Below are 26,082 nucleotides of genomic sequence, written 5' to 3'. Positions count from 1 at the left end.
TGCTAAGGTGGTTTGCAGAGAGTTAAACTGTGGGACGGCACTGAGTGCTTCTCACTCAGCTTACTTTGGTGAAGGAACTGGCGAAATCTGGCTTGATGAAGTGTAAGGTAATAAAACTATGGAAAATATTTTAGGTCAGTCTTCTCTGGTGTCATACAGAATCTTTATTATAATTAAAAGACTTTTCCTTTTCAAGAAAGTCTTAATAGAAGAATCATAATTACAGAATCTCACAAAACGAGTACACCTCTCACATTTTATAAATATTTTGTTATATCTTTTCATGGGACAACACTGAAGATATGACACTTTGATACAATGTAAAGTAGTCAGTGTACAGCTTGTAAAACAGTATAAATTTGCTGTCCCCTCTAAATAACTCAACATATAGACATAAATGCTTGAACCGCTGGTAACAAAAGTGAGTACATCCCTAAGTGAAAATGTCCAAACTGTGCCCAATTGGTGTCATGTGACTCATTACTTTTACAAGGTCTCAAGTACAAATGGGGAACAGATGTGTTGAATTTGGTGTTATTGCTGTCATGCTCTCTGATACTGTTCACTGGAAGTCTAACATGGCACATCATAGGAAAGTATTCTCTGAGGATCTGAAAAAAATAATTTTTGCTCTACATAAAGATTGCCTAGGCTATAAGAAGATTGCCAGCACCCTGAAACTGAGCTACAGCAATGGTGGTCAAGAGCATACAGCAGTTTAACAGGACAAATTTCACTCAGAACAAACCTCGCCATGGTCAAATGCACTTTAAATAATGTATGTTCTATCCAAAACATATATTTTCAGGTGTGCCCATCAGATTGGCTGGAGCTGGGTTGACTCGGTGCTAAATTTAGCATTCCAGCTGTTGTAAAATAATAAATGTCCATGTTAACAGGTACTTTAAGTATTCTAGCACTCAGCCAAACAAGAAGCACTCAAAATACTCTGATTAATAATTTCCCAAACAAAATTTGATGATCCATTTTTTAAGAATGACTTGTTAATAGGTTAAAGAGAAGTATAAAGTAATTGATATCAGTGGTATTATTTACTAATTTAAAAGGATATACAACAGATCTTAAAATAAGGACAAACTATGTCAGGGTTGGCACCAAAGCATTCGAACTGGATGAGTAAGCAACTTTGACAAGGGCAGATTTGGCTCAATCATTTTGTTATTCCTTTAAAAAAAACATGCTGACACATCACACACGTTATTTCCAGAGGCTTTAAACTAACACACATTTGAATTTTGAAGAGTACTACAACAGTCTGTCCTCTACTATTACTAAACTCACACAATGGGCCACCTTTATTAGCTATACAGCAAATTTAAGAATAATCAATAGTCATAAACATAGTCAATCATAAATTACTTTCAAGGACACATGAGCGGTACTTTAAAATCTAACCTGCTGGTTACCACGACTGCTGCAGAAACTACTGTTAACCAAATAATTAAATTGAGCTTGCACTCTAATAATTTATTGGTGACATGGGTGGTCTTGTTTTTCATTAAAAAAAATTACAAAAATGATTTAATGTAACTTGAAGTATATCAGTAGAACTCAGCTGAGGGGGCACAGTGACTTTAATGGGCAGGTCTCATCCCAGAGACCCATGTTTACAGGAAAATGTTTCCAGTGAGGGGAAAATACTACTCTGACTACTAGCAACAGAAAAAAAGGAGCTATATATAAAATTGTTGAGTCTTCAGAGTTGAGACTTTAGAAAACTTTCATTTCCACTTAAAGCAAGCTTTTTTGGAAAACCAGAAATGAAAGCAAAAAAAAAAAAAACTAAATCCATGCAGCAAGGCAAGGCAAGTTTATTTGTATAGCACAATTCAACAACAAGGTGATTCAAAGTGCTTTACAGAGACATTAGAAACAAAAACAAATAAAAAGCATGATTCAAAATTGATTAAAACAAGCAAACTAACTAACTAACTAATTAACAAGCAAACAAACAAAACAGTATATAAAATCAGAACAGTAGATAAAATCAGTAGTTAAAATGTAAGTTTTGAAATCTAAGCTTAAGTGCGGATTTGGTGCTTTATTTAAATGCAGCTGAGAATAAGTGAGTCTTCAACCTGGATTTAAATAAACTGAGGGTTTCAGCTGATCTGAGGCTTTCTGGGAGTTTGTTCCAGATATATGGAGCATAAAAGCTGAATGCAGCTTCTCCATGTCTGGTTCTGACTCTGGGAACTGACCTGAGGGATCTGGAAGGTTCATACTGGGTCAGGAGGTCACTGATGTTTTTTGGTCCTAAACCATTCAGAGCTTTATAGACCAGCATCAGAACTTTAAAGTCTATCCTCTGACGGACAGGCAGCCAGTGTAAAGACCTCAGAGCTGGACTGATGTGGTCCACTTTTTTGGTCTTAGTGAGGACTCGAGCAGCAGAGTTCTGAATGAGCTGTAGTTGTCTGACTGATTTTTTAGGTAGACCTGTAAAGATGCTGTTTTTTCATTTTTCACCAGTGTAGAGTTTCTCCATGGAGACTTTTTCCTTCCAGAGATAACCTTCACCTTAATGGGAGCAATTGTATCCATTACATTTAACATTTTAGCATTGAAGCTATTGACGAGCTCATTGACTGACCCTCTGGACAGGTCAGGTGTTAATGGGAAGACCTGGTTATAAATCGCACTACTGTGTTCAGTTATACACCGTTTTGTGATCACTGCTGTTGATATATTTGTGTGGGCTGAGATTTTACTTTAAAAGAAAACACAGTAATGATCAGACAAGCCCACATCAGACACAGTAACCTTTGAAATGCTCAGGCCCTTGGAGATCAGTAGGTCAAGAGTGTGTCCTCTATTGTGTGTGGCCTCTGTTACATGCTGAGTCAGCCCAAAGTTGCCCAGAGTGTTACTCAGGTCTTTAGTCCCTTTGTCGTGAGGGTTGTCCACATGGATGTTAAAATCCCCAACAATAATTACACAGTCGAAATCAACACAGATCACAGACAGCAGTTCACTGAGGTCATTATAAAAGTCTGTGCAGTATTTGGGAGGCCTGTAAACATTAAGAAACACAACTTTGGATGGGGCCTTCAGCTGTAAAGCCACATATTCAAAAGACTGAAAACTTCCAGGAGATAGCTGCTTACATTGAAATGATTCATTAAATAAGACAGCAACCCCTCCACTGTTACTTTGGTCCAACCAAGTTTCAGTTAAAAACATAAAATCAAGGCTGTGCTCAATGATTAAATCATTAATTAAAAATGTTTTCCCAGCTAAAGATCTAACGTTTAATAAAGCCAACTTATGTGTTTTAGAGGTATTACTTGTCCCCTCGTGTTTGGGAGCAGTCTGTGGCACACAAGGTATGTTTACTATGTTTAAAGATCTTTTAGAGTGCAGCTCTCTGTGTTTTGACCAGGCCACATGTCTCCTTCTGTCACCTAAAAGTACAGAAATTTTAAAACCTTCTAGTAAACAGGGTCCCAGCTTCTCCTGGGAAAAGTCGCCACTGCCATAATCCTCACAGCCCGGACCCTTCACACATCACACATCAGACTGCGGAGACAGGGCATGAAGGTGGTAAGGAGGAACTAAGGGGGGCGAGGCTGGCAATGTAACTTCGATTGCTCTGTTGAGGGTGGGGCTTGATGGCGAACCTTTGGCTGCTCTGGTGGGGGGTTTATGGGGGACAAAAAGGGATTGGGCCGGGGGGTAGATCTGAGCCCAGCATTGACCCGCTCCATCATCTCCTCAGTGAATTTCAGGTGTGGGGAGGAGGGAGAAAGGGAGGGGGAGGAGGGTGATGGCCTGTCAGGGGTTTGGGGGACTGGGGAAGATTGTGGTCCCTGGTCCTGGTCGTTGGTGTTGTTAAGAGAGTTGGAGGCAAATAGGGACCCCTCTTCTTGCCTCAGATGTCTCTCCTTTCTGAGACTCTTCCCGAGTGGGGGCAGATGAGGCTCCTCCTCAAGGTTTCTGCTGGGCTTTGTCTGTTCTTGGAGTACTGTTTGTTCCTCTTTATGAGATAACTCCTCGTTTATCTCAGCTTTGGATGGATGACATATGGAATAAAACAAGTTGGAGGTGAACAGTTTCACCCCTGACTTGTTAAAATTAAATTCATTTGCTTTAAATAGATGCCTGCGTTCCCAAAAAATATTAAAGTTGTTGATAAAATGCACTGAGTGGTCAGTACATGCTGATATAAGCCATTTATTCAGTGTAAACAACCTGCTGAATCTCTCGTCTCCTCCTCTGACGGGCGGTACAGGTCCACTGATGAATACAGCTGCATTCAGAGAGTTTACAGTATTAAATAATCCAGTAAAGTCCCGCTTCAGAACCTGTTGTTTGGACACATCGTTTGACCCTGCATGCAGAACAATGTTTGTCACAGTTGGATATTCATCTGCAATTTGAAGAATTCTCTCCTTCAGGTTGTTGACCATATCCTTAGGAAAGCAGAGGACTTTAGTGTTCTTACCGCACATCCTTTGTACATCCTTTACGGCAGAGTCACCCACAATCAGAGTTTCAGGCCTAGCCTTTAGCTTTCCCTGTGGCCTTTTACTTTTCAACAGATTTCCAGACCTTACTTCGCTACTTTTAGATGGTTGTCCGATATAGATCCAGGGTCCTTTGATAGTGGAGCAAATCTGTTCTGCAGTTTCACATTCAGTTGTTTTGGAGGTTTGTTGTTAACCTTCCTATTCACGGTTGTCCAGTCCTGTTTCCTCTCGTATACAGAGGTAGAAGAGCTTCTTTGTCTCGTAGGAAGTGAAGGCCAGTCGGTTTCAGAGATGTCAGCTCGCCTTGCTCTGCCTGTGATACGTCCTCCCCCTTCCAGGAGACATGATTTATGTCTTGGTTTTCCACCAAGACAGTCCAAGGGGGGATTATCACGAGGATTATGAGGATTTATAATAGTGCACAAAGTCTACTTTCTTGGTCATGTTATCTGTGCTCCTTAGCTGTGTACTAGCTTGCTCATCGCCATTGTTTTGGATCAAGGGCAAGGTTGTTTCTTTTCCACACAGTCCATTTACCTCCACGTTTACTTCTAAGCTATGAATTTTTGTCTCCAGTACTGCAATCTTCTGCAGGAGGCTGTGGTAGTCATCTGTGGAGAGGGAAGGCATCTTGTTGCTAGTTAGCCTAGCGGTTAGCACCTTTCCAGGCTATTGAGGCTGTTCGGTGCCCAGATGCTGTAATCAGGCTTCAGCTGTGTCTAGGCCACAGACACACGGAGCGCTGAGGATAAGGTAACTATAAAAATGTTGCTGTTTCTGTTAAGAACACTTTAGTCCTAATGATCTATAAGTGTCCAGAAGCTATCGCAGGTAAGCTCATATGGAAAAAAGGGAAAAAATCAGCATAAAAATCAATAAAAGAAGCAAAGCATTTAAAGAGCAAAGAGATGAAGCGTCCACGCTCACAACACATCATACCTCAGTACTGAGGTATGATGTGTTCTTCTCTTTTCAACACAAGACAAAGATTAACAAATTATTAAGCCTCAGACTTGGATTTAATTCCTTTCAGCGTTTGGGTGGTAATTTACTTTATTTTATTTATTTCTTCTATTGTCAAGCTCTAAGTCAGTACTTTTATGTATTAAAATCACACACATCAAGACAGCTGTCAACAACTCGCCTTCCTTTAGTTTCCCTGCAGCTGAGTATGGACACCAGGGCAACTACAGCTGTGTGTATGAAGCAACAGCAATGCTGTCAAGGAAATTCACCTCTCTGGAGGCAGAACCGATTCATGTCATCATTAAATGTAAGTAGACTCTAGGAATTAAACAATCAAACCATTGTTACATAGAAAAGAAACGTGGACACTGAAATGACATACAGTAAACTCTGTGAACCAGAGGGACACTGCAGACTGTATTTACATTGCCACATGTTGATGCTGAAATCATTAGCAGTATTTGTGGACATCCATTTTTATCATCCATCATGCAGCCATCAGCAGAGATCACCTTTCCGAGATAGAGCACCTCATTTCTGAACAGGTCCCATTTGTCTGGTCTTAGTTTAGATGCTTGAGAACATATCCTCAACACATCGTCTAAGTATGGATTGCATATTTAGTCTTTGAGGCCTGCTTCCATAATATACTGAAAAGCTGAGGGTGCATTTGTGAGGCCAAACACAATCCTGTTTGATTCATACCACATCCATGGTGTTTTAAAGGTTGTGAATTTTTTTAATTTTCACTGATGCTATCCTGATAGTAAGTTTTAGCTACACTGAACCATGAATGTGTGGTATGGGATAGTGATGTTCGATTCGTGAACGAATCGTTCAGTACTCGAGAATCACTTTACTGACTCGTGAATCATGATTCACAAGCTCAACTGACTCATCCCTGTTGATGTTAGCAAACTAATTTCATTAGTAGAAATATATCTAGCTTATAATTAAAATTGTGGGGGGGGACAACAGCCAGTTTCTTAACAAAAGCATTTCTGCTCTGAACTGGAAGAAAAAACCCTGAGTAGAAGCTCATATCAAGAAAATAGCTCCTCGGTTCACAGTAGCATCGCTCTGCTAACATGCTAACAGCACATTTGAGCTACTCACCCCCTCCCTTCCTGTGCTGAATCATAGAGCGAACGAATCACTCACTCACTCACCCCCTCCCTCCTGGCTCACAGCTTCTTCTTCTTCTTGGTTGGCAACCAATGTTAAGGCGCTTTACCGCCCCCTGGCTCACAGTTCAGTGGACATTTAGATGAGAAAATATATATTTGACACATTTAAGGAAAATACTAATAAAATACAAATAAACAAAATAAATGTTTATTAAGCAATTTTGATAGGAAATTGCTTAATTTTAGAAATGTTTTTGCTCTTTTTTGCTCTATAAAATAGTTGTTGTTGTTTTTTTTGAATCATTCATCTTAGCAGTAGGATTTACATGAAAAGAGAAACAAATTAAGTTTGAGTGAAAATGTAAATTTTTTGCACTCTCTGGTCAACTGACTCAGTGAATCAAATGACTCAAAGAACCCGATTCACTTTGGTGAGTGACTCATTAAAACTCGATTCAGTAAAAAGAATCAAATTTACCATCACTAGTATGGGGTACTTATCGGATTTGCGTTTTTAGGTTTTCATTTTTGTGTCTGACCAGGGGATCCTACAGTTCGCCCTTAGAATCACTCCGAGTCTTTTCTGTGGTAAAGAGTGGAGTCTGAATGCTTTCAACCACTACTGAATCAACCTGGTGTTCTTTTATGTACACCAGGTAACAGCCTAACCTCCTCCTATTAGTGTTCCAGCTGGCAGCCTATTGTCTCTAATTCTGTTTAAGTTAATATATGACTTGTAAAATGAGCATGTATATTCTAAGTCTATTTAAACATATTTTTTGTTGTTTTACTGATTTTATAAATGTCCTTCAAACAGATCTAGTAAATCCAGTCCTGAGATATGTTTTCCTGCCACTGATTCTGCTGCTGGCAAACATTGGCCTTCATTTCTACTACAAGGTACTGTTCATCAGAGTCAATGAATGCATATTTACCTGGAAGAAAAGAATAGGAGCACAGTGGAAACAGGCATTTGTGTCTCTCCAGGTCACCACAAGGCAGAATTCAAAGCAACAGGAGAACACAGAGATGCTTGTTTTTAGAGCAGAAGGAGCGACTGATGAGGAGGAAGAGGCTGGGGGAACAGAGAAAGACCTCCGACGATTTCATCACTTCAGCCAGACTTAAAATCAGCTGGTGTAATTAGATCCTTAATATGCTTTTGAAGCTTCATGCATATCAAATAACAAGCATTCTGGGAGTTACATTCTGATAGTATAGCACTCACAGACAGTGATGGGAAGGTTACTTTTAAAATGTATTCCATTACAGAATACAGAATACATGCCCCAAAATGTATTCTGTAACGTATTCCGTTACGTTACTCAATGAGAGTAACGTATTCTGAATACTTTGGATTACTTAATATATTATCATGCTGTTTACAACTACATGAATGTACTATTGCTGTGATTTATTACTGTTACTGAAGGTCCTGTTACTCTTCTTGGCTGCAGTGGTTATTATTATATTTACATGCTTCCAGCTCCCGTTTTTGCTCGATGACAACTCGTACTTTTCCTTTTTCTCCCTCCCTCGCTCACAGACACATAACGGGTATGGCAGTCCATTCTCCCTGCAGCACAGACTACACTGCCCATGATGCTACATTCTTTAGAGCTATACCTGTAGCATTCTGCCTGTTAGCTTAGCACAACAACAACAAAAAGGCCTCTCTCACCCAGGAAACACGCAGAGAGAGAGAGCGTCACCCTGTTACCATGGCAACCGTAACGCTGCGGCCTGGAACAACACAACGTAGCTGTCAAACAAAACCCAAACAGTCCTGACCCGCCACAATATGAAACAGGGAAGTACAGCCGTGTAATCCATTTATTTCAACAATAATAATAATAATAATGGATTGGATTTATATAGCGCTTTTCAAGGCACCCAAAGCGCTTTACAATGCCACTATTCATTCACTCTCGCAGTCACACACTGGTGGAAGCAAGCTACAGTTGTAGCCACAGCTGCCCTGGGGCAGACTGACAGAAGCGAGGCTGCCATGTCGGCCCCGCTGGCCAACACCAGTAGGCGGTAGGGTAAAGTGTCTTGCCCAAGGACACAGCGACCAGGGATCGAACCGGCGACCTTCCGGTTACAGATACACTTCCCAACCCCCTGAGCCACGGTCGCCGCCCAAAGTAACTGTATTCTAAATACCACCTTTTTAAACGGTAACTGTAACGGAATACAGTTACTCATATTTTGTATTTTAAATACGTAACGGCGGTACGTGTATTCCGTTACTCCCCAACACTGCTCACAGATAGTACACAAAACTTTAATATTGCTGACATTGAGGAAAACCAACAGCATTCAAAAATTCATCTCCCACTGGTCCTTAGCTATACCAAGTTCCCCTGCTTTAACTATGATGACTGTGACTCAGGACTTCTAATTGGAAGTTCAGTGGTTTAAACCCTGGTTCCTCCAGTTTGCACCACAGAGTCTCCTTTAGCAAGATATTGAACCCCATATTTACCAAATATATCCACAACTACCAATCTATTTAACTTAAATAGTGAGACCACAATGTGGTAAAGTAGTCCATATCATGCATAAAACTAGCCTTGATTCAGCTCTCCAGACCTGATAAAGGATATTTCAGGAAATAGTAACAAGTAGTGGCTACTATCAGTCCATCTCAATATCTCTACCCCTTGTATCATTACACACACACATACATACACACACACACACACACACACACACACACACACACACACACACACACACACACACTGAGAGAGAGAGAGTACAACAACAACAAATTTTTAAGTATTAAAGAGTAGGTAATGATACGTTTATATTATATTTCACACAGTTATATTATTGCTACTACAGTGTTTTGTGTGTGTGTGTGTGTGTGGGGGGGGGGGGGTGTACTGAACTGTATCATAAGTGTGTAATGTAATGTGTTGATTAATAAAATAATTTCTGTGTTGTTCTCCCTCTATATTACTTTAGGTTTTTTAGTTCCCGTTAACGTTTCCTTCCTGTCCTCTCAGTCTTATCTCTGTATTTTGGCTTTTAGTGTTTCCCATGTTGAGTCAGTCTTTTATGTCTGTTTATACTTTTGTCTGTTTCAAGCTTGCAGGACGAAGACATCCTGGTTTTTGTATTAATTACTTCCAGTTTTTATTTTGATAGTATATTATCTTGTGTGCATTATGTTTAGTTTTGCTTCCCCTGTCTGGACTTCCCTTATCACCCTGGCATGCTGCCGTGTGTGTGTGTGTTCTGTAGTTATGTGTTTAGAGGACCATCTTTGTGCCACTGTTTCTCCAAACTCAGGTTGCTCACAGAGGATCTAAAACACAGACTGATGTACTCAACAGTGAAATTTGTTAGAGAAAAAAAGGGTTTTTTTACACTTATAAAGAATGTCCACTGAAGTTTCTTCTGCACTGTAGGTAAGTTCATTCAGATTTTGATATTGCTACACTGTAGCTGATAGCAGTCTAAAGGCCTGAAATGTTTACACTGATAGGGCATGTGTAAACATTCACTAAACAGGGATGTTTTAACCAATATTTAATTACATTTATTGCATTTGATCTTTTAAAGCATTTTCCTTAATTAGGACTCCTGATAGAGGTTATTATGTGAGATATTATTTACAGTTAGAGGTGGTGGTATGGACAGTGATTCGGGAAAAATGGCTATCGCTCTATGTGTAGTTAGGAGTGTGATTCCCACTGCGCTGTTAGCAGCAGGGTCCGGGGGAGGAGCTGAAGTGGTGACGATTAGCAGGCTGCTTTTCCCAGGCAGACGTGGCTGTCTCTACCGCAAAAAAATAAACGCAGATAAGCAAGGTGAAAAACTAGGTGATCTACTGCTGTAAAGGACCTTTAACAGATTCAGTTACACTGCATGTTGTTTATGTATGAATGAGTAATAGTGAGCTTTGTACGCCTTTAACACCGGTTAACACAATGAAACTTCACGGGAGCAGCAACAGCTGGAACAGCTGCAGAGGACGGTGGGAGGGAAGGGAGGGGCTGCCACCGAAGACAGAAGACGGTGATAACTCGAAACTACGTAGGAAAGTTCGCAGAACGTCCTCCACACTGTGGTCTTTATCAAAAGCAAAAGTTTCCTTTCTCTACTTGAGCACTTTTCTGACACTTTGCTACTTTTTATTCCTCCAATTTCACACAAAGATCTCGACTTTCTACTCCTTACATTTTCCAAACCGGTTCATTATTGTCATTATTAATTATTTCACTCCTTTCTTGACTACAGGATTTTTTTCTTCTTTTTATACATTTAACAGGAACATCTCGTTGATGAACATCAATGTACCAAACATAAAGTGTAAACATGCTAGATTATAGCAAAACTGCTAATTAACATCTGTAGTCCCAGGGCAGGTCATAGAAAACTTACAAATACACAACAAAAACAAAAATAAATGACACGTATCACCTGTAAAAATGGTCACACATCTCCTTTATAACACCGAGTTCCCTACAGTTACAGCAGTTTGTCCAAATGCCTATAAAACACCTTACAGTGCCCTCTAGGGATGGCCTTAGTGGCAACTCTGCAATCTGTCTTGATTAATAAATTCATTTAAAGGATGTGGGAGCAAGTCCATGTAGAACATTATATGTCAGACAGGCGTACATATTGTCATCACCTCGAGCACAGTAGATTGTTCAAATTGATGGCATGGGTGTATCTCCTAAAAATCTTGGATGAGTTTATTCTGTGTGACCCTGTGTTTTTGTTGGTGTATCACACACACTGCTGCGAAAAGCAATTTTCCTCCTTCATGATTTCTCTTCTTTTGCTTTTTTTGTGCATATTTCTGTCACTTTAATGCTTCAGATCATCAATTTTAGGCCCATATTTTAAAGATTTTATAGTTTAAAATGTGGCTTGCAATTTAGTCCTCAGAAACATTCATGAAATTAGTTAAGATTTAAAACTGTCGAAACAGAGACAATTCTCTGGTTGCAATTCTTACCACTGCCACTATAAAAGGATTGACTTCGGTTCTCATTCAGATCATCTTCCCAAATGTTAAACTGTGAGTCCTTGCTAATACTTTTTAGGCTAATGTAGGAGTGCTTAAAATTATGAGTGCTTAACCTCAAGAATGTATCATCTGTGTCAATATTACTTTTTAATCACCAGATGGAGACAGTGTGTCTGTTTCTGTCGATGATTGTAGGGTTGGTGCAAATTTGCTTATAATGAATCAATATGTATCCAACAGTCACTAGATTACTGAGCAGTTTTATTTTTATTTTAAAAAACTGATTTTTTAATGATGTGGTGAGCTCCAGTCTTTAGAGCTGCTCGTGTCAAAGCCCCGTGGAGAAATTTAAAAAAAAAAATCAAAACGAAAGAGGAAGTGTTTTGGGAGGATAAACCAAATGTGAAGTGTTTTTTGTACACTGTAGTTTTTTGTTGACTTTACTGTCATCTGGCTCCCATAAATGACCTGATCAGCCTCTTTTTTTCAGTCATGGGGTGCAGACAGCAGAGAGTGCTTCAGTTTTTGACCTTCGGTAAGAAATACTTTTAAAATGCTTTTGTAGACAGACAGTTTTGGTCTTTGAGGTTTAGCTTTCAGTGCAAATATTGATCACTTTAGATAAATGACTACAGATGTATGTGCTTAGTTACACAATAAGCAATGTCATTTTGTTCCCTTCAAAAGTTTCTTGCCTCTTGGCCTTCACTTCACCTGCTGCAGGTCAGTCTGCTCTTGTGTGTGAAATTTTTCAATTCTTTTCAACTTTAGGAAAATATTAAATGTAGTTTATATTATGTGCTGATAGGTCAGATCAGACTAGCTGGGTCTGGGTCCACTCAGTGCTCTGGAAGAGTTGAAATCTATCACAGTGGCTCCTGGGGAACAGTCTGTGACGATAACTGGGACTTAAATGATGCTAAGGTGGTCTGTAGACAGCTGGGCTGTGGGGCAGCAGAGAGTGCCACTCAGTCTGCTCATTTTGGTCAAGGAAGTGGACAAATCTGGCTTGATGAAGTGGCCTGTTCAGGAAGTGAAAGTTCTCTAACTGAGTGTGGACACAGAGGATTTGGGACACACAACTGTGGACATGGTGAGGACGCTGGTGTTGTTTGCTCAGGTGAGAAATACTTTAGGTAATTTATGTTGAATAAATGTAACTGTGTATTTTAACAGCTAGTCACGAAACTGATTATCATCCTTTGCAACTTGCTTTTGTACTTAAAGAGTGAATGTGATTATTGCCATGACTAAGAAACCAAATAAATAATAAGTGCAGGTGCTCTGTCTTTTCTTGGTAATATTTTGTCTGTGTTCTGTCGCTAGCACCTCAGATCAGGTTCGCTGGGTCTACTTCATGTTCAGGAAGAGTAGAATTCTACTACAACAGTTCGTGGGGAACGGTCTGTGACGATAACTGGGACTTAAATGATGCTAAGGTGGTCTGTAGACAGCTGGGCTGTGGGACAGCATTGGAGGCCACTTCATCTGCTCGCTTCGGTCAAGGAAGTGGACAAATCTGGCTTGATGAAGTGGCCTGTTCAGGAAGTGAAAGTTCTCTAACTGAGTGTGGACACAGTGGATTTGGGAAACACGACTGTGGACATGGTGAGGATGCTGGTGTTGTTTGTTCAGGTGAGAAGTGTTTCTTATACTCTTATCAAAACATAGATAAAAATGCGCTAAATTAATAAATAATACATTTTGAACTCTTTATTTATTAAGGACACCCATTAAGCGTTCTCAGTGGTGGAAGAAAGTAGATCATCAATCATGGTTTAAAATAACCAGCTGTTCCTCTTTTGGCAGAAATAACTTCAACTTCATGCCAGCCCCTCTCTAACTTCTGATCTCTGTGTCAGATATTTGTGTTTTCATGCGTGTGTGATGAGACAAGTAAAAAAAAAAAAAATCGGTGCTTGTGTCAAAATGGCTGAAGATATCTTTATCAACGTCAGTTTCCTTTCTTTGATATAGAGCATCTATGCCCAAATACGGTACTACATGGTCTTATCAATACTTGATATTTATAGTTGCAGTATGGTGCTGTTTTTTCTCAGTAATCTTCATGCAGCAACTTCCCTCTTGGTTTCCTGCTATGGACCGCATGCCTGTTCAGTTATTTGTATTTAGAAAACACATTAACAGCGGTGCTTATCAACTGAACTAATTCGCTTGAATTAGCTCTAACTTGAACAAAGAGGTTAAAGTGATTTTTGGAGGTGGAAAACCTAAGAGAAGATGCACCACGAGGAAAGAAATCACTGAGAAACAAGAGCACGCAGAGACCACAACTCCTCAGAAGGACAAGAACGATACGAAAACCTGTTTTAGTGTTTTAAGATGTTCCCATGAGAACATGCTAATAACATCCTGTTTGTATTACAATATGATGACATTAGCCTGTTTCTATTAGAAGATCAAGGACATCAGCAATATATACTGATTATTAGTGCTGATGTCAGCATGACAACATCGTGTTATTCAATTTGTTTTGGATTATGATATTTTTATAGCGCAAAGATTTTTTAAATGCAAAAATGATAATTATAAAATGATAAATGCATTTTCTTGCCATTACGTTATTTGTCAGGTTTTAATGGCCCGTGGGAGGCGAATCTTCAGCCTGAGAATTCATGCAAGCAACTTTATTTTGATGGGCACACCATTTGGCCACATGCAAAGACAGACTAGAAAACTAATTTATAGTTCTTAACTTGTTTCATCTGCTGCTCACGACAAACAAGCATAAATTTTGGACTTTTAACTATATTTTCATAGGTTTTACAGCTTTTCCTACTGATAAAAATCTTCCTTATGGCCACAAAGTAATTAAGCAATAAACAATTAATTTATTGAACCCCAATGCCCCCAGTATCAAATGTGAAAGGGAGAACATCTGGTTTAACAGGATGTACCACCAGATCTGTTAAATATATAAACGTGTAGCATCCACAGAAACATCAGAATCTCAGCTAAAAGTTTACAAAACCATTTCAACAACCAGCAAACAGCAAATGATAAACGAGCAGGTAAACAGATTTTGATTTGTGAAAATAGGAAAAGTTCTTATAAAGACTCTTCAAAGAGTCATGCCGACAGATTTTCTTTCTTTGTCACAACTTTTTAAAACTGTTTAATATGTAACTTCTTTACACAGTGACAGAAAGCAGAGTTTGGTCCAACCCGCTTAAGATCAAAGTGGTCTGTACGTGTCCCGCGATGTAAAATGAGTTTGACACCCTGCATTGAACACTTGTCACAAGTGTCTGTACAGTGTTTAGCTGACACTGGGTGAAACAAACACTTCATGTTTTTCATGTGTTTCTTGTTGCCTGGCTGCACACACAGAAAGTCATGATTCCAGACATGTCCAGGAACTAACAAGGTTCTGAAATCAAATGTTACTCAAAACAGCCATTCCAACCCCACAGTACTTACCTAAATGTAAGTTAAATTATGTAAGACTTATATATCCTCAGTATTTATGATCTCATTCCCGTGATCAACACTTCATAGGCTGAAAAGAAAAAGAAAAAGAAAACAAAGCAAGCCAAAAAAATGGAACTCAGACAGATAAGCATGATCAATCAAGCACATTCACACAGAAATGAAGGGGGTGGGTGGGAGCAAGATATTTTTTTTGACATGCCATAAATGACTTATGGGTAAGTTACATGGATAGAAACTGCTTTTGTTTTGTTTTCTTAATTTAAAAACAATAAAAATGATTTTGCTGGTCTCCCTGGTGACCATGAAATCCTGCTGCTACTCTTACAGTACTGTTTCAGTCCATGCAAAGTAGCATCTCTAAGAAATCTATAGTAGTAATCATATAGTAATCATCAATGATGAGCTGCAGTGTTTTTTCTAATGAATGATCACTTCAAAAAAACATAGAACACCAAAAGCAAAACAGTCATTTTATTCATTATTTTTATTTAAGAAAAAAGTTCATGTGACTTACAATTCACTTCAAGGATGGATGTCATTAAAAAAATGTTAGATTTGTGTGATAAGTGGGGAATTTAGCAGTACAACTAAATGCAGCTTACAACGAAGCTTCAACACATAATACAGTGTCTCAATTTCTTTTCATTCAGGGATACAGTAGTCAAATAACTGCTGTTATTTCCAACTATGGTTCAGCAGCAAGGACCGCAACTGCAAATATGAATGAAAACCATCATTTGATGTGGGCCAGGGTACAGACCAGCAGTTTGGAGAAGGCCTCATTTAAGCTTGGAAATAACCTGGCAGCTAAATGGACTGACTTTTATATAGTGCTTTTCTACTCTACTTGAACACTCAAAGTGCTTTATACAGCATGCCTCATTCACTGATTCACACAATAAGAAATGGTTTAGAGAGGAACTTGGTGTTTGCTATCTTGCCAAAAAAAGGCATGCAAATTGGAGACTCGAACAGCCAAGAATCAAACTACCAACCTTCCAGTTAGGAGATGGCCTGCTCTACCTCTTGAGCTACAGCTACCTCTGATATTTAGTAGAAAAGGTAGTTAGCAATGACAAAGGAAGGGAGAGTGGGGCATGTTCTGTACAGAACTATTACTGCTAACAGACATGAAATTAAGTCAGATGGAGGATGGGGGCATGGGGAAGAGCTGGGTGGTAGTGAGTTGTAAAATTAAAAAGTTACAAAGATTTGCTATTTAAATGCATAAACTTATATTTATCTAAACTAACATTATGCTAAACTGTGTTTTTCAGTGAGCCTTCCAAAGCCCAGGATCTCTCTGAACAGAGATAAGGTTGCCTGGGGTGAAGATGTCACCATTACTTGTTCGATCTTATCCGAGTTCTTTGGTGGAACTTTCATCCTCAAGAAGACCTCAGGCACTTTCAGCCAGACCGCATCCTCAAGTTCCACATCTGCTACCTTCAGTATGCACAAAGTGGACTTAGATCATAACGGCTCGTACCAGTGTCAGTATCAGAAAACCATTTCAAAGCAAAAGTTTTCATCCTCCCTCAGTGATGCTGTCAGACTCTCTGTTAATGGTAAGAAAACAAAACAATTTCCTGAGCTCGACAGCTCCAAGAATCAAAAGCTAAAAGTGTCATTAAACCAGAAACATATCAATATATCCTGTTTTTTTGTTTGTTCCTTTGTTTTGTTTGTTTTTTCAGTGAGTTTCCCAAAACCCCATATCACCATAAATCCTGTTGGTGAGGTCACCTGGGGTCGGAACATTGCAATCACTTGTTCAATCTCCACTCAGGTTTTGGGTGGATCGTTCATTCTGAAGAAAACAACAGATTCATTTATAAGGACCCAAACTTCTAGTACAAACTCTGCAACATTCAATATCCTTAAAGTGAACTTTGATAACGAGGGATCGTACCAGTGTCAGTATCAGAAAATGGGCTCAGGTCTTGAATTTAACTCCCCACCAAGTGACTCTGGTAGGCTCTCTGTGACAGGTAATAAAGCAAATACATGTAAGAAGCATTTTTTCAAGCAAAACGAGAAATTATCATTTTTAATACAGATAATAAGTTGTTTCATAAATTGTGAAAAACTTATAGTGTTAGCTTATTTATTATATGTTGTAGTCATAGCTTAAACTTTTTTAATGGCTATTTACAAAAAAAGAAAGCACTAACAAAAGCAAAAAAAAAAAGCATTATGAACAGAATCCCACTTTCATTGTGGATTTTTCAGTATCCAGAGAAAATGCTCTCAAAGCCAACAGTACTGAGGAGTAAACACACACTACTTGAAACAAACTATTACATACCGTGGAGCATTGAGCAGCTGAAGAGCTAAATGCTACGTTGAGGGCTAAAATATACAGTAAAAGGACTAGATGTTACTATCCCTGATAATACATTGCTCTAAATGGAGAAAATCTTGAGGGATGGCTGTTATGAGGAAAGGCAGCCCAGAAACTTTACCAACAGCATTCTTCGTTGTGTGCCTCAGCTTTTGGTCTTTTACTCAAGCTAATCTGCCATTTTTCTTGGCAGATAAGCATGGACTTTCATTTACCATGTAGCAAGAAACTTCTAATGTTGCTCAATAACTGCTGAATGTGTGAAAAATAACACCAAATACTAATAAGTTAGTAAGTGATAAAATGTGTTGAGTTTGATTCAGCTTCCCTTAAGTGCCCCCCAAAAATCCTTCCTTCTGCTTTTGATTCTAGAGTTTAAACAAGTCCAGAATTAAAAGGTAGAGAGAATAATGTTTTAATCCCAGTTTGCTTTCACACAGTGAGACTGCAGAGGCCCAGCATCTCCTTGACGTCTCCTAATGCAGGACTTATCTGGGGTCCTGAAGGTGCACAAATCACCAGGGGTTACAGCTTCATCCTCACCTGTTCCATTAACTCCACATTTTCCAGTGGACATTTTATTCTCAGCTTCTCTGGCTCCAACCTCACAGAGCCAGCAGTCAACAACTCAGCCTCCTTTAGTTTCCCTGTAGCTGAGTATGAACATCAGGGCAACTACAGCTGTGTGTACGAGGTCACAGTGTCCACACGGACATTCAGATCTGCTGCAACAGAACCGATCAGTGTCATCATTAAATGTAAGTACAGTGTTGAGTTTATGTTTTATTAACAAAACCATATCATAACCACCTAATTTTTCTGAGGATTAATATCTCTATATTTTCCCTTTGTATGTTTGCAATTAAGACTAGAAAGAGAAGAAGCAGTAGAAATAGGGGCAAAGGCTGGAATAAAAATAGAACTTAACAGAAACAGGAACTTAAGTTATTAAGTTATATAACTTATGTTCATATATAGATATACACTTCTGGTAAAAAAAAAAAAAAAAGAAGAAGTTTATATCTCATTGCACTCTGAAATGAAAACACAGTGCACATAAGCAACTGAAGTTAAAAAAGAAATCATTTTCTTTTTATAGACCAAAATGTATTGTAAAGTTTTGACTCATCAAAGTAGACTTTTGGCAGATATAACAGATTTTCTACAATAGAAATCAAATATTCTTCAGAAAGTCCTTCCCAATCTGTTGCAGAAGGTCCCATAAATGTTGCACTTGTAGGCTGCTTTGCTTTCACTCTTCTGTGAAAACCATCTAAGCATTTTTTCCCCCATATATAAAGCTCTTCCTCAACCACTCTTCCTAAGCAAAAAGCTTAGCTCACATAGATATGTTGTGGAAAATGAGAGCAATGTCAAAATGGCTCTGTTTGCCAGAATGAGGAACTCCTTGGCAGCAGTCAACCAAAAACTGTCCAAAGATAGATCAGCAAAGCTTAGCTTTACACCACAGTCTTTTGTCAATTCAGTTAGTTCCTCCTGCTCCTGCAAAGTCATATCCTTTCCAAAAACTGCTGCTGAGCTATATGGGTCTCTTACCCAGTCAAGGCATTCAGTGGAGACAGAGGGGAAATAAATTAACAACTTCTTCTCGAGCGTTTTCAAATGTTTACCTACTATTTCACACAGTGTGGCAGTTTCAGTATCTCCTTGCCATTTCTGAGCGAGTGGGAACATGCCATGGTTGGCATTTTTTAGATGTTGTTGCCAGAGGTGGACCTTTCAACAAAATACATTTATTTTGTCTGTGCTTGTGAGCAGGTTTTTATCTCGGCTTTGCATTTGTGTGTTAAGTTTATTGAAATGCTGAAGTATATCTGCCATGTAAGCCAGCCTTGCACACCCCTCATCACTTGTAAGCAGCTTTGCATCAGTGTACCTCTCATCACTCAAAAACATGTTTAGCTCTTCCTGCAGCTCATACACACGGGCCAGTACTTTTCTGCGTGACAACCATCGGACCTCCGTGTGGAGCAATAAAGCTTTATGCTCCGCTCCCATTTCCTCGCACAGAGATGCAAGTATGCGACTTTTCAGAGGTCTTGTCTTGATGAAGTTTACCATGCGCATGACATCATCCAATACAGGAGCTTGGTCTGCTGGTAAAGTCTAAACAGTGTGTAATAATAACATCTGGGTTTATCGCTTTCACTCTGCTAACGAAACCTTTGGTGCGTCTGACCATGGCTGCTGCTCCATCAGTGCAGATACTCGTGCAGGTTTCTCACCCTCTTTGTTCAAGATATTCGGATGTAACCCAAAAAATTTCCTGTCCCGTTTTTTTTCTGGCAGTGCCCTGCAAAATAGAAAGTTTTCTCTGATGGAGTCTCCTTCCACAAGATGCACATTGGCCAATAGTTGGGAATGTCAGCTAATGTCCGTAGACTCATTAAGATTGGAAAGAAAAGCATCTGGACTTCTTTAAGTTGCTTGAAGACGTTTCACCTCTCATTCGAGAAGCTTCTTCAGTTCTAAGGTCAAATGGTGGAGAGTCCCACATTTAATTCCTCAGTGAGTGAACCCCCTGTTGATCCTCTACCTAATCACACAAGTCAAGGTGTGAAAACGGGTGTAGGTTAGTGATGGGTCGTTCGCGAACGAAATGGCTCTTGAAGTGAACGACGCGAGCCGGCTCCTTATCGCGAGCCGTCACGTGGGGGTTTTTTTTTCTTTCTCTCAGCCTCTCTCTCTCTCGCACTTTTTTTTGCTTCACTCCGCATGCGAGCCTTGTGCTTTACGCTGGGCAGAGGGGGGAGGGACGGTAGTTACATTCAGTAGCACAGGAACAGAGCCAGAGGGAGAGAGAGAGAAAGAGAGCCAGGGACAACAACGTCACATTAGAAAGGTATAGTAATCATCCACAACTATTTTCGGTTGCAGATGATAAAGGATTCAGAAAGTTTTTTCATGCGGGCCCATATGACAGAGAATATGCATCTTCTTTTTGTTTTCATATTTTAATTTATATTTAATTGTGTTGTGGTTTGCAGTGTTTTGTGTCGTTTCATTTTAAATTTGTTTAAAAGGAAAAAGCTGAAATTTTAAATAGTTAAAAGTTGAAATGTGAATAGTTGGTTTTTGTATTATATGATTTATTTATTACATTTTATGTGGAGTGAATAAATAAAAGTATATTTATGGTGGCCCCTAGAGACAAAGCACATACAAACTTCAAATCACGTACAAACTCCGAAGCACGTAAAAACACGTGCAAACTCCGAAGCACGTACAAACTCCGAAGCACGTAAAAACTCAGAAGCACGTAAAAACTCAAAACACGTACAAAAGACAACAGAAGTGCTCCAGGATGCTGGGCGCAGTGTTGAGCTTTTGTTACCTAGTGGCTACACAAGCCAGCAAGTACCAATGACCGGATTTGGTGTGTGGTAGTAACAGGTAAATGAACTTTTTTTTTTAATTATTTGAATATACATGAGTGCCTGTGTATAAATACACAAACAATACACACATGCTTTCAATTGTGTAATTTAAGTGATCTAGTAGCTCTGCTTTGGAAGTTCAGTTCATGCTAGAAATGTGTTTTGGAGTTTGTACGTGTAGGGGTGGCTGTAGCTCAGATGGCAGAGCAGGTCAGCCACTAATCAGAAGGTCGGTGGTTCGATCCCAGGCTGCCTCCTGGCTGCATGCCAAATATCCTTGGGCAAGATACTAACCCCATGTTTGCCTACTGGTGGTGGTCAGAGGGCCCGGTGGCGCCTGTGTCCGGCAGCCTCGCCTCTGTCAGTGCGCCCCAGGGCAGCTGTGGCTACAATGTAGCTTGCCATCGCCAGTGTGTGAATGTGTGTGTGAATAGGTGAATGACTGAATGTAGCATAAAGCGCTTTGGGGTCCTTAAGGACTAGAAAAGCGCTATACAAATGCCATTTACCATTTACGTGTTTTGTCTCTAGGGGCCACCACATATATTTATATATAAACATATATAAATAAACCCACTTTTTTTTACGTTAGTAATTCCTTTTGTGCGGCAACAAAACAACCTGAAGAGCCGGATCGGAGCCGAAAGAGCCGGCTCTTTTTAGTGAGCCGAACCGAAAGAGCCGGATCTCTAAAAAGAGCCGGAAATCCCATCACTAGTGTAGGTCACAATCAGTCAAGGTTTTGGATGAACCTGCTGTGAAACCTAGCCCCACTCTATCTTGTGATTTCCTGAGGTCAGATGGCCCAGGATGTGAGTGGGCATTAAGGCGTCTTGGAAGGGATCTCAGATGGCAGAAAGTTGGTGTCGTAAACCACCGCCTGTGTTCAAAGATGGTCATTCACAATACACATAGATGGCTTCTTTCACTTCTCTTTCATACCATCTGTCTTCTGTGTCCAAAATGTGAACATTGGTGTCCTAAAAGAGTGACCTTTGTCCTTTAGATGCAGATGGACAGCTGAGTCTTGTCCCGTCGAGGTGGCTCTTCTATGTTGTGCCATGTGTTTATTAAGTGGCTATTTGGTCTCTCCAATGTAGAGGTCTGGACATTCGTCACTACCCTTTACAGCATATACTATGTTGCTAAGTTTGTGTTTAGGAGTTCTGTCTTTGGGATAAACCAGTTTTTGTCTGAGTGTGTGGCTGGGTCTGAAGTACACTGGGATGTCATGCTTGGAGAAAACTCTCCTGAGTTTTTCTGATAAACTGGCAACATAGGGGATGACAATGTTTTTGCATTTGTCTTTCTGATCCTCAAGAGTTGGTGTCTGATCTTCTTTTCTGTGCCTCGTTGCTGACTTTATGAAAGCCCAGTTAGGATAACCACATGTTTTAAGAGCCTCCTTTACATGTGCGTGTTCCCTCTTTTTTCCTTCAGGCTTAGAGGGAACATTTTTTGCCCGGTGGTGTTGGGTCCTGATTATTTCAAGTCTGTGTTCCAGAGGGTGATGGGAGTCAAAGAGGAGGTACTGGTCCATGTGTGTGGGCTTCTGGTAAACTTCAACATTGAGGTTGCCATTTTCTTTAATGTGCACGGCACAGTCCAGGAAAGGCAAACAGTTATCCTTTGTGTCTTCCCTGGTGAACTTGACGTTTTTAGCCACAGCGTTGATGTGAGCAGTGAAGGATTCCACTTCTTGGGTCTCGATTTTGACCCAGGTGTCGTCCACATATCTGTACCAGCGGCTAGATACTCTCCCGTTAAAACAGCCAAGAGCCTTTCTTTCCACCATATAAAGGTTGGCTACAATAGGTGATACCAAGGAGCCCATGGCACATCCATGTTTTTGTCTGTAAAAACCGTTGTTGTATTTACAATATGTGGTGGTAAGGCAGAGGTCTAACAGTGTGCAAATCTGGTCGGGGGTGAAGCTGTTTCTATCTTCCAAGAAGCTGTCTTCTTGTAGTTGTTTTCTGACAGTCTCCACTGCGTTCAGAGGCAGTACCTCCTCTTTGACTCCACCATCCTCTGGAATGTTTGTGTAATGTATGTTGGTCAGAAGGGCTCCAATTTCACTGCAGGCAACTGCAAGTGACAAAAAAAGGCTTCATTCATTCCTTCATTCACTGCCACCCACTGACATGAAAGAGTAATTACTCTACCAGTCACTGCGTTGAAAGGACAGATGCCCAACAATGATTTTATTATTTGCAGTAATTATTAATTTGTATTTTTTGGACCAATTAATTGAAATTAAATAATTTCCCACGGCACACCTGATTATCTGTCACGGCACACCTCTGTGCCACGGCACAGTGGTTGGAAAACACTGCTCTAGATTAGCAACTTAACTAAGACGTAATTCATTACACCAGGGACGTTTTTGCTCAAACTGATCGAATGCTGTCCTTCTAGTGTCTTTGATGCTGCTGCTGTCCTCGGTAGCTGTTGGAATCCTGCTGGTGCTCCTGCTGCTGCTGTTAGTGGTTCTCATCAGGAGAAGACAACGACGAGCCAAGGAGCCTGTAGCTCTCATCCACAGTCAAAGTGTGTGCTCACAAATTTTAGGCAATTATTCATCAGATTGTTTGACTACATATTGACATTGTTTTCCCTTACTTGTGTTTCAGTTGTTGACCAAGTCGGGAATGCTTACCAGTGGGGAGACAATGAGGGTGATGAAGACGATGCGCAGGACTATGTGAATGTTGATCTAATGGACACTAATGTAAAAATGAAAGGGGGAGCTGCAGGAGTGGATGAAGAGGGAAGCAATGACTATGAGGAGCCAGTGTGTAATGATGATCATGATTACAAGAAAGTAGGCCCCAATTGCATGAAGGCCTATGTGAGTGTAAGTGATCACAGAGAAGATGAAGATGATGTAACTAGTGATGAAGAAGACAACTATGAGAATGTATCCCCACCCTTACTGCATGCATCACCACCACCACCAGGTGTAGATAATGATGATGAAGAAGAAACTAGTGATGAAGAGGACAACTATGAGAATGTATCCCCACCCTCACTTGGTGTACATAATGATGATGAAGAAGAAGAAAGTAGTGATGATGAAGAGGACAACTATGAGAATGTATCCTGACTATCAGCAGTTCATTATCATTGATAATAACTTGACCTAAAATACAACTGCAACCAAAAAATCTTTTGGCCAATATGTTTAATTAGTTAGCTTGGTTTCCCGTAATTGTAACATACTACATAATATAAAAATATATAGATGCCTTTTATATAGATATAAAAGGTAGACTTGCCTTCTGGGTGTGAAAGGTGATGCCATTGTGGAAGCCACTTAGACATAAATTTTGTTTCTAATGGCCAACAGGAGGAGACTGCTTTTGTTGCAAAGGTGCGATCTTGTATGGAGGTCTGTGGCTTCCTTGCTGTATGACCTCATGACCTTAAAACCTTTCTGATGTGTTTATGGCCTCAATTGCAAGTTTAAAATACTGAACACACATGACTTTGTAAATCATCATGTACATTAGAGTCAAAAGAAGGATAAAGCAGGGTAAACTTTATCATGAGATTCACAAGTTGCTTGCTTCTGATTGGGCTCAGTTTCTCAGTCAGATCTGCAACGTTTTGCCCAGTTTTAAAACACCCAGACCAAAATGGCAGAATTGCTCAGCTTGAGGCTTCGCAGTAGGTGATGTCAGCCATGGGTGGGTTCATGCATACTTTATAAACATTCTAAGATGATCCCTTAAAACTTTCTTCTAATGTTAAAATTTTAGAATTTCAACAATTTGAATATTTTCTATGTAGTGTAAGAATTTATTAGCTGCCCTAAATATTAAATTCACTTGTTCTAGCTTTTTAGCCATGACTGTGAAGATCTCAACATCAAACACCTGTTTTAGCCTTTTTTCTATTCTTTGTATAACCTCAGTTAAGCTTATTGGCCTGAAATTTGCAGAAACCCTTGATTTACAAACAAAGCTTAATAGACCAAAAAGCTCTATATCTTAATCCAGCTGTTGCTTGCTGTTGCATCCTATTGTTTTATGTTATATTTTTTTGATTTCCAACATGATGTATTTGCACAAGTAACACGAATATGTACTTCAGGTGTCCGTGTACATATTTAGTATAGTCCTGGTGACCAGGTGTCAAATTTGATCCTGGAGAGGTAAATACAGTATATTTGTATGAACAGATAATGCATATTTTTATATTCAAACTCATGTAAGTTTTTTTTTACCTAATGTAAAGCAGTCTCACAAACTTTATCTTTGTTGATCTTATTAAAACACATATTTAGCACCTTGTATCAACGATTTAGATGACAAGATGATTTCACCCCCATTTATGTCCTTACAGTCGACCTCTGGTATTCGCAGAGGTTAGGGACCACAGCCACCCTCAAATACAAGTTCTCTATTTGTAATGAGTGCTCAGTTATGAGCAGCTGCCGAGGTCCGTTCTCGGTTGTTAGTTAATTTCTGATGAAGGAAAAAATAAGATACCATGTACACGGTTAGCATAAAGACTGCCAGTGTGAGGTAACGGTTAACCTGTGATTACAGAGAACAATAACTAACAGGATTGAACATTTTTTGTTTAAACTAATAACAGCACATGGTCATTATAGCTGTCTCACATAAAGAAGATCCTGGGTTTGAATCTTGGTGGTGTTGTCATGTTCTTGTTGTGTTTGCATTGATTCTCTTCAGGTATTCCAGCTTCCCCCTACAGTTCAAAAACATACATGGGCTTTGGTAAATGGGTGATTCTGAATTGGCAGAAGGTATGAGTGTGACTGGTTGTCTGGATCTCTATAACAGACTGATGATCTGTCTGGGGTTTACCCCACTATTTGCCCTATGACACCTGGCATGACTGTACTTATCTGAAGGTTGGTGGTTCAATACCTGACTGCTTCAGTCTGCATGCCAAATATCTTTGGGCAAGATGCTAACCAGAAGTGGCTCCCTGATACAACTACTGAAGTATGAATGTGTGAGGATATTAAATAGAAAGCCCTCAAGCAAAGAAAAAAGCACTGGGGTGAATGGCTGAGTTAGGCATGTTGTATAAAGTGCTTTGAATTACTCAGGGAAAGTAGAAAAGCACTATATATCAGTCCTAGGGTGGAACATTTTCTCCATGTGGAAGCTTATTAAATAATAATTTTGAACTTCACTGTAAAAAAAAAAAATTATTTAATAAGCTTCCACCAGCAGAAAATGTTCCACTTTATACAACATGCCTAACTCTTATGGCCACAGCCGTAACAGAAGGTCATTGCATATAATGCAAGGACATTAGTATCCCTTGAGAAAAATTA

The 26,082-nt window shown here is 39.7% G+C and overlaps 1 protein-coding gene and 2 pseudogenes across 2 annotated transcripts; 1 reads left to right on the top strand and 2 right to left on the bottom strand.

Annotated features, from left to right (window-relative positions):
• Positions 1-3,528: 3,528 nt before the first annotated feature.
• Positions 3,529-5,205, bottom strand: LOC148094676 (uncharacterized; annotated as a pseudogene).
• Positions 5,206-12,028: 6,823 nt separating this feature from the next.
• Positions 12,029-24,373, top strand: LOC148094674 (uncharacterized). Of its 2 annotated transcripts, XM_087837330.1 has the most exons (9): positions 12,029-12,108; positions 12,261-12,296; positions 12,382-12,693; positions 12,900-13,208; positions 16,304-16,594; positions 16,724-17,017; positions 17,811-18,128; positions 23,187-23,318; positions 23,402-24,373. In XM_087837330.1, exons 1-9 carry the CDS (start codon positions 12,066-12,068, stop codon positions 23,872-23,874), a joined length of 2,208 nt encoding a protein of 735 aa, XP_087693456.1. In that variant the 5' UTR covers positions 12,029-12,065; the 3' UTR covers positions 23,875-24,373. The 2 variants fall into 2 exon arrangements, with proteins under 2 accessions (XP_087693456.1, XP_087693457.1); XM_087837331.1 differs by lacking the exon at positions 12,900-13,208.
• Positions 21,483-22,758, bottom strand: LOC148094675 (uncharacterized; annotated as a pseudogene).
• Positions 24,374-26,082: the final 1,709 nt, after the last annotated feature.

The sequence above is a fragment of the Neolamprologus brichardi genome, unplaced genomic scaffold (genome assembly GCF_056152115.1).
Source record: "Neolamprologus brichardi isolate AB-2024 unplaced genomic scaffold, ASM5615211v1 NODE_ptg000031l+_length_7269946_cov_1, whole genome shotgun sequence".
NCBI lineage: Eukaryota > Metazoa > Chordata > Actinopteri > Cichliformes > Cichlidae > Neolamprologus > Neolamprologus brichardi.
Note: the sequence above shows the minus strand (reverse complement) of the source record. Positions and strands in the feature narration are given on the sequence as shown.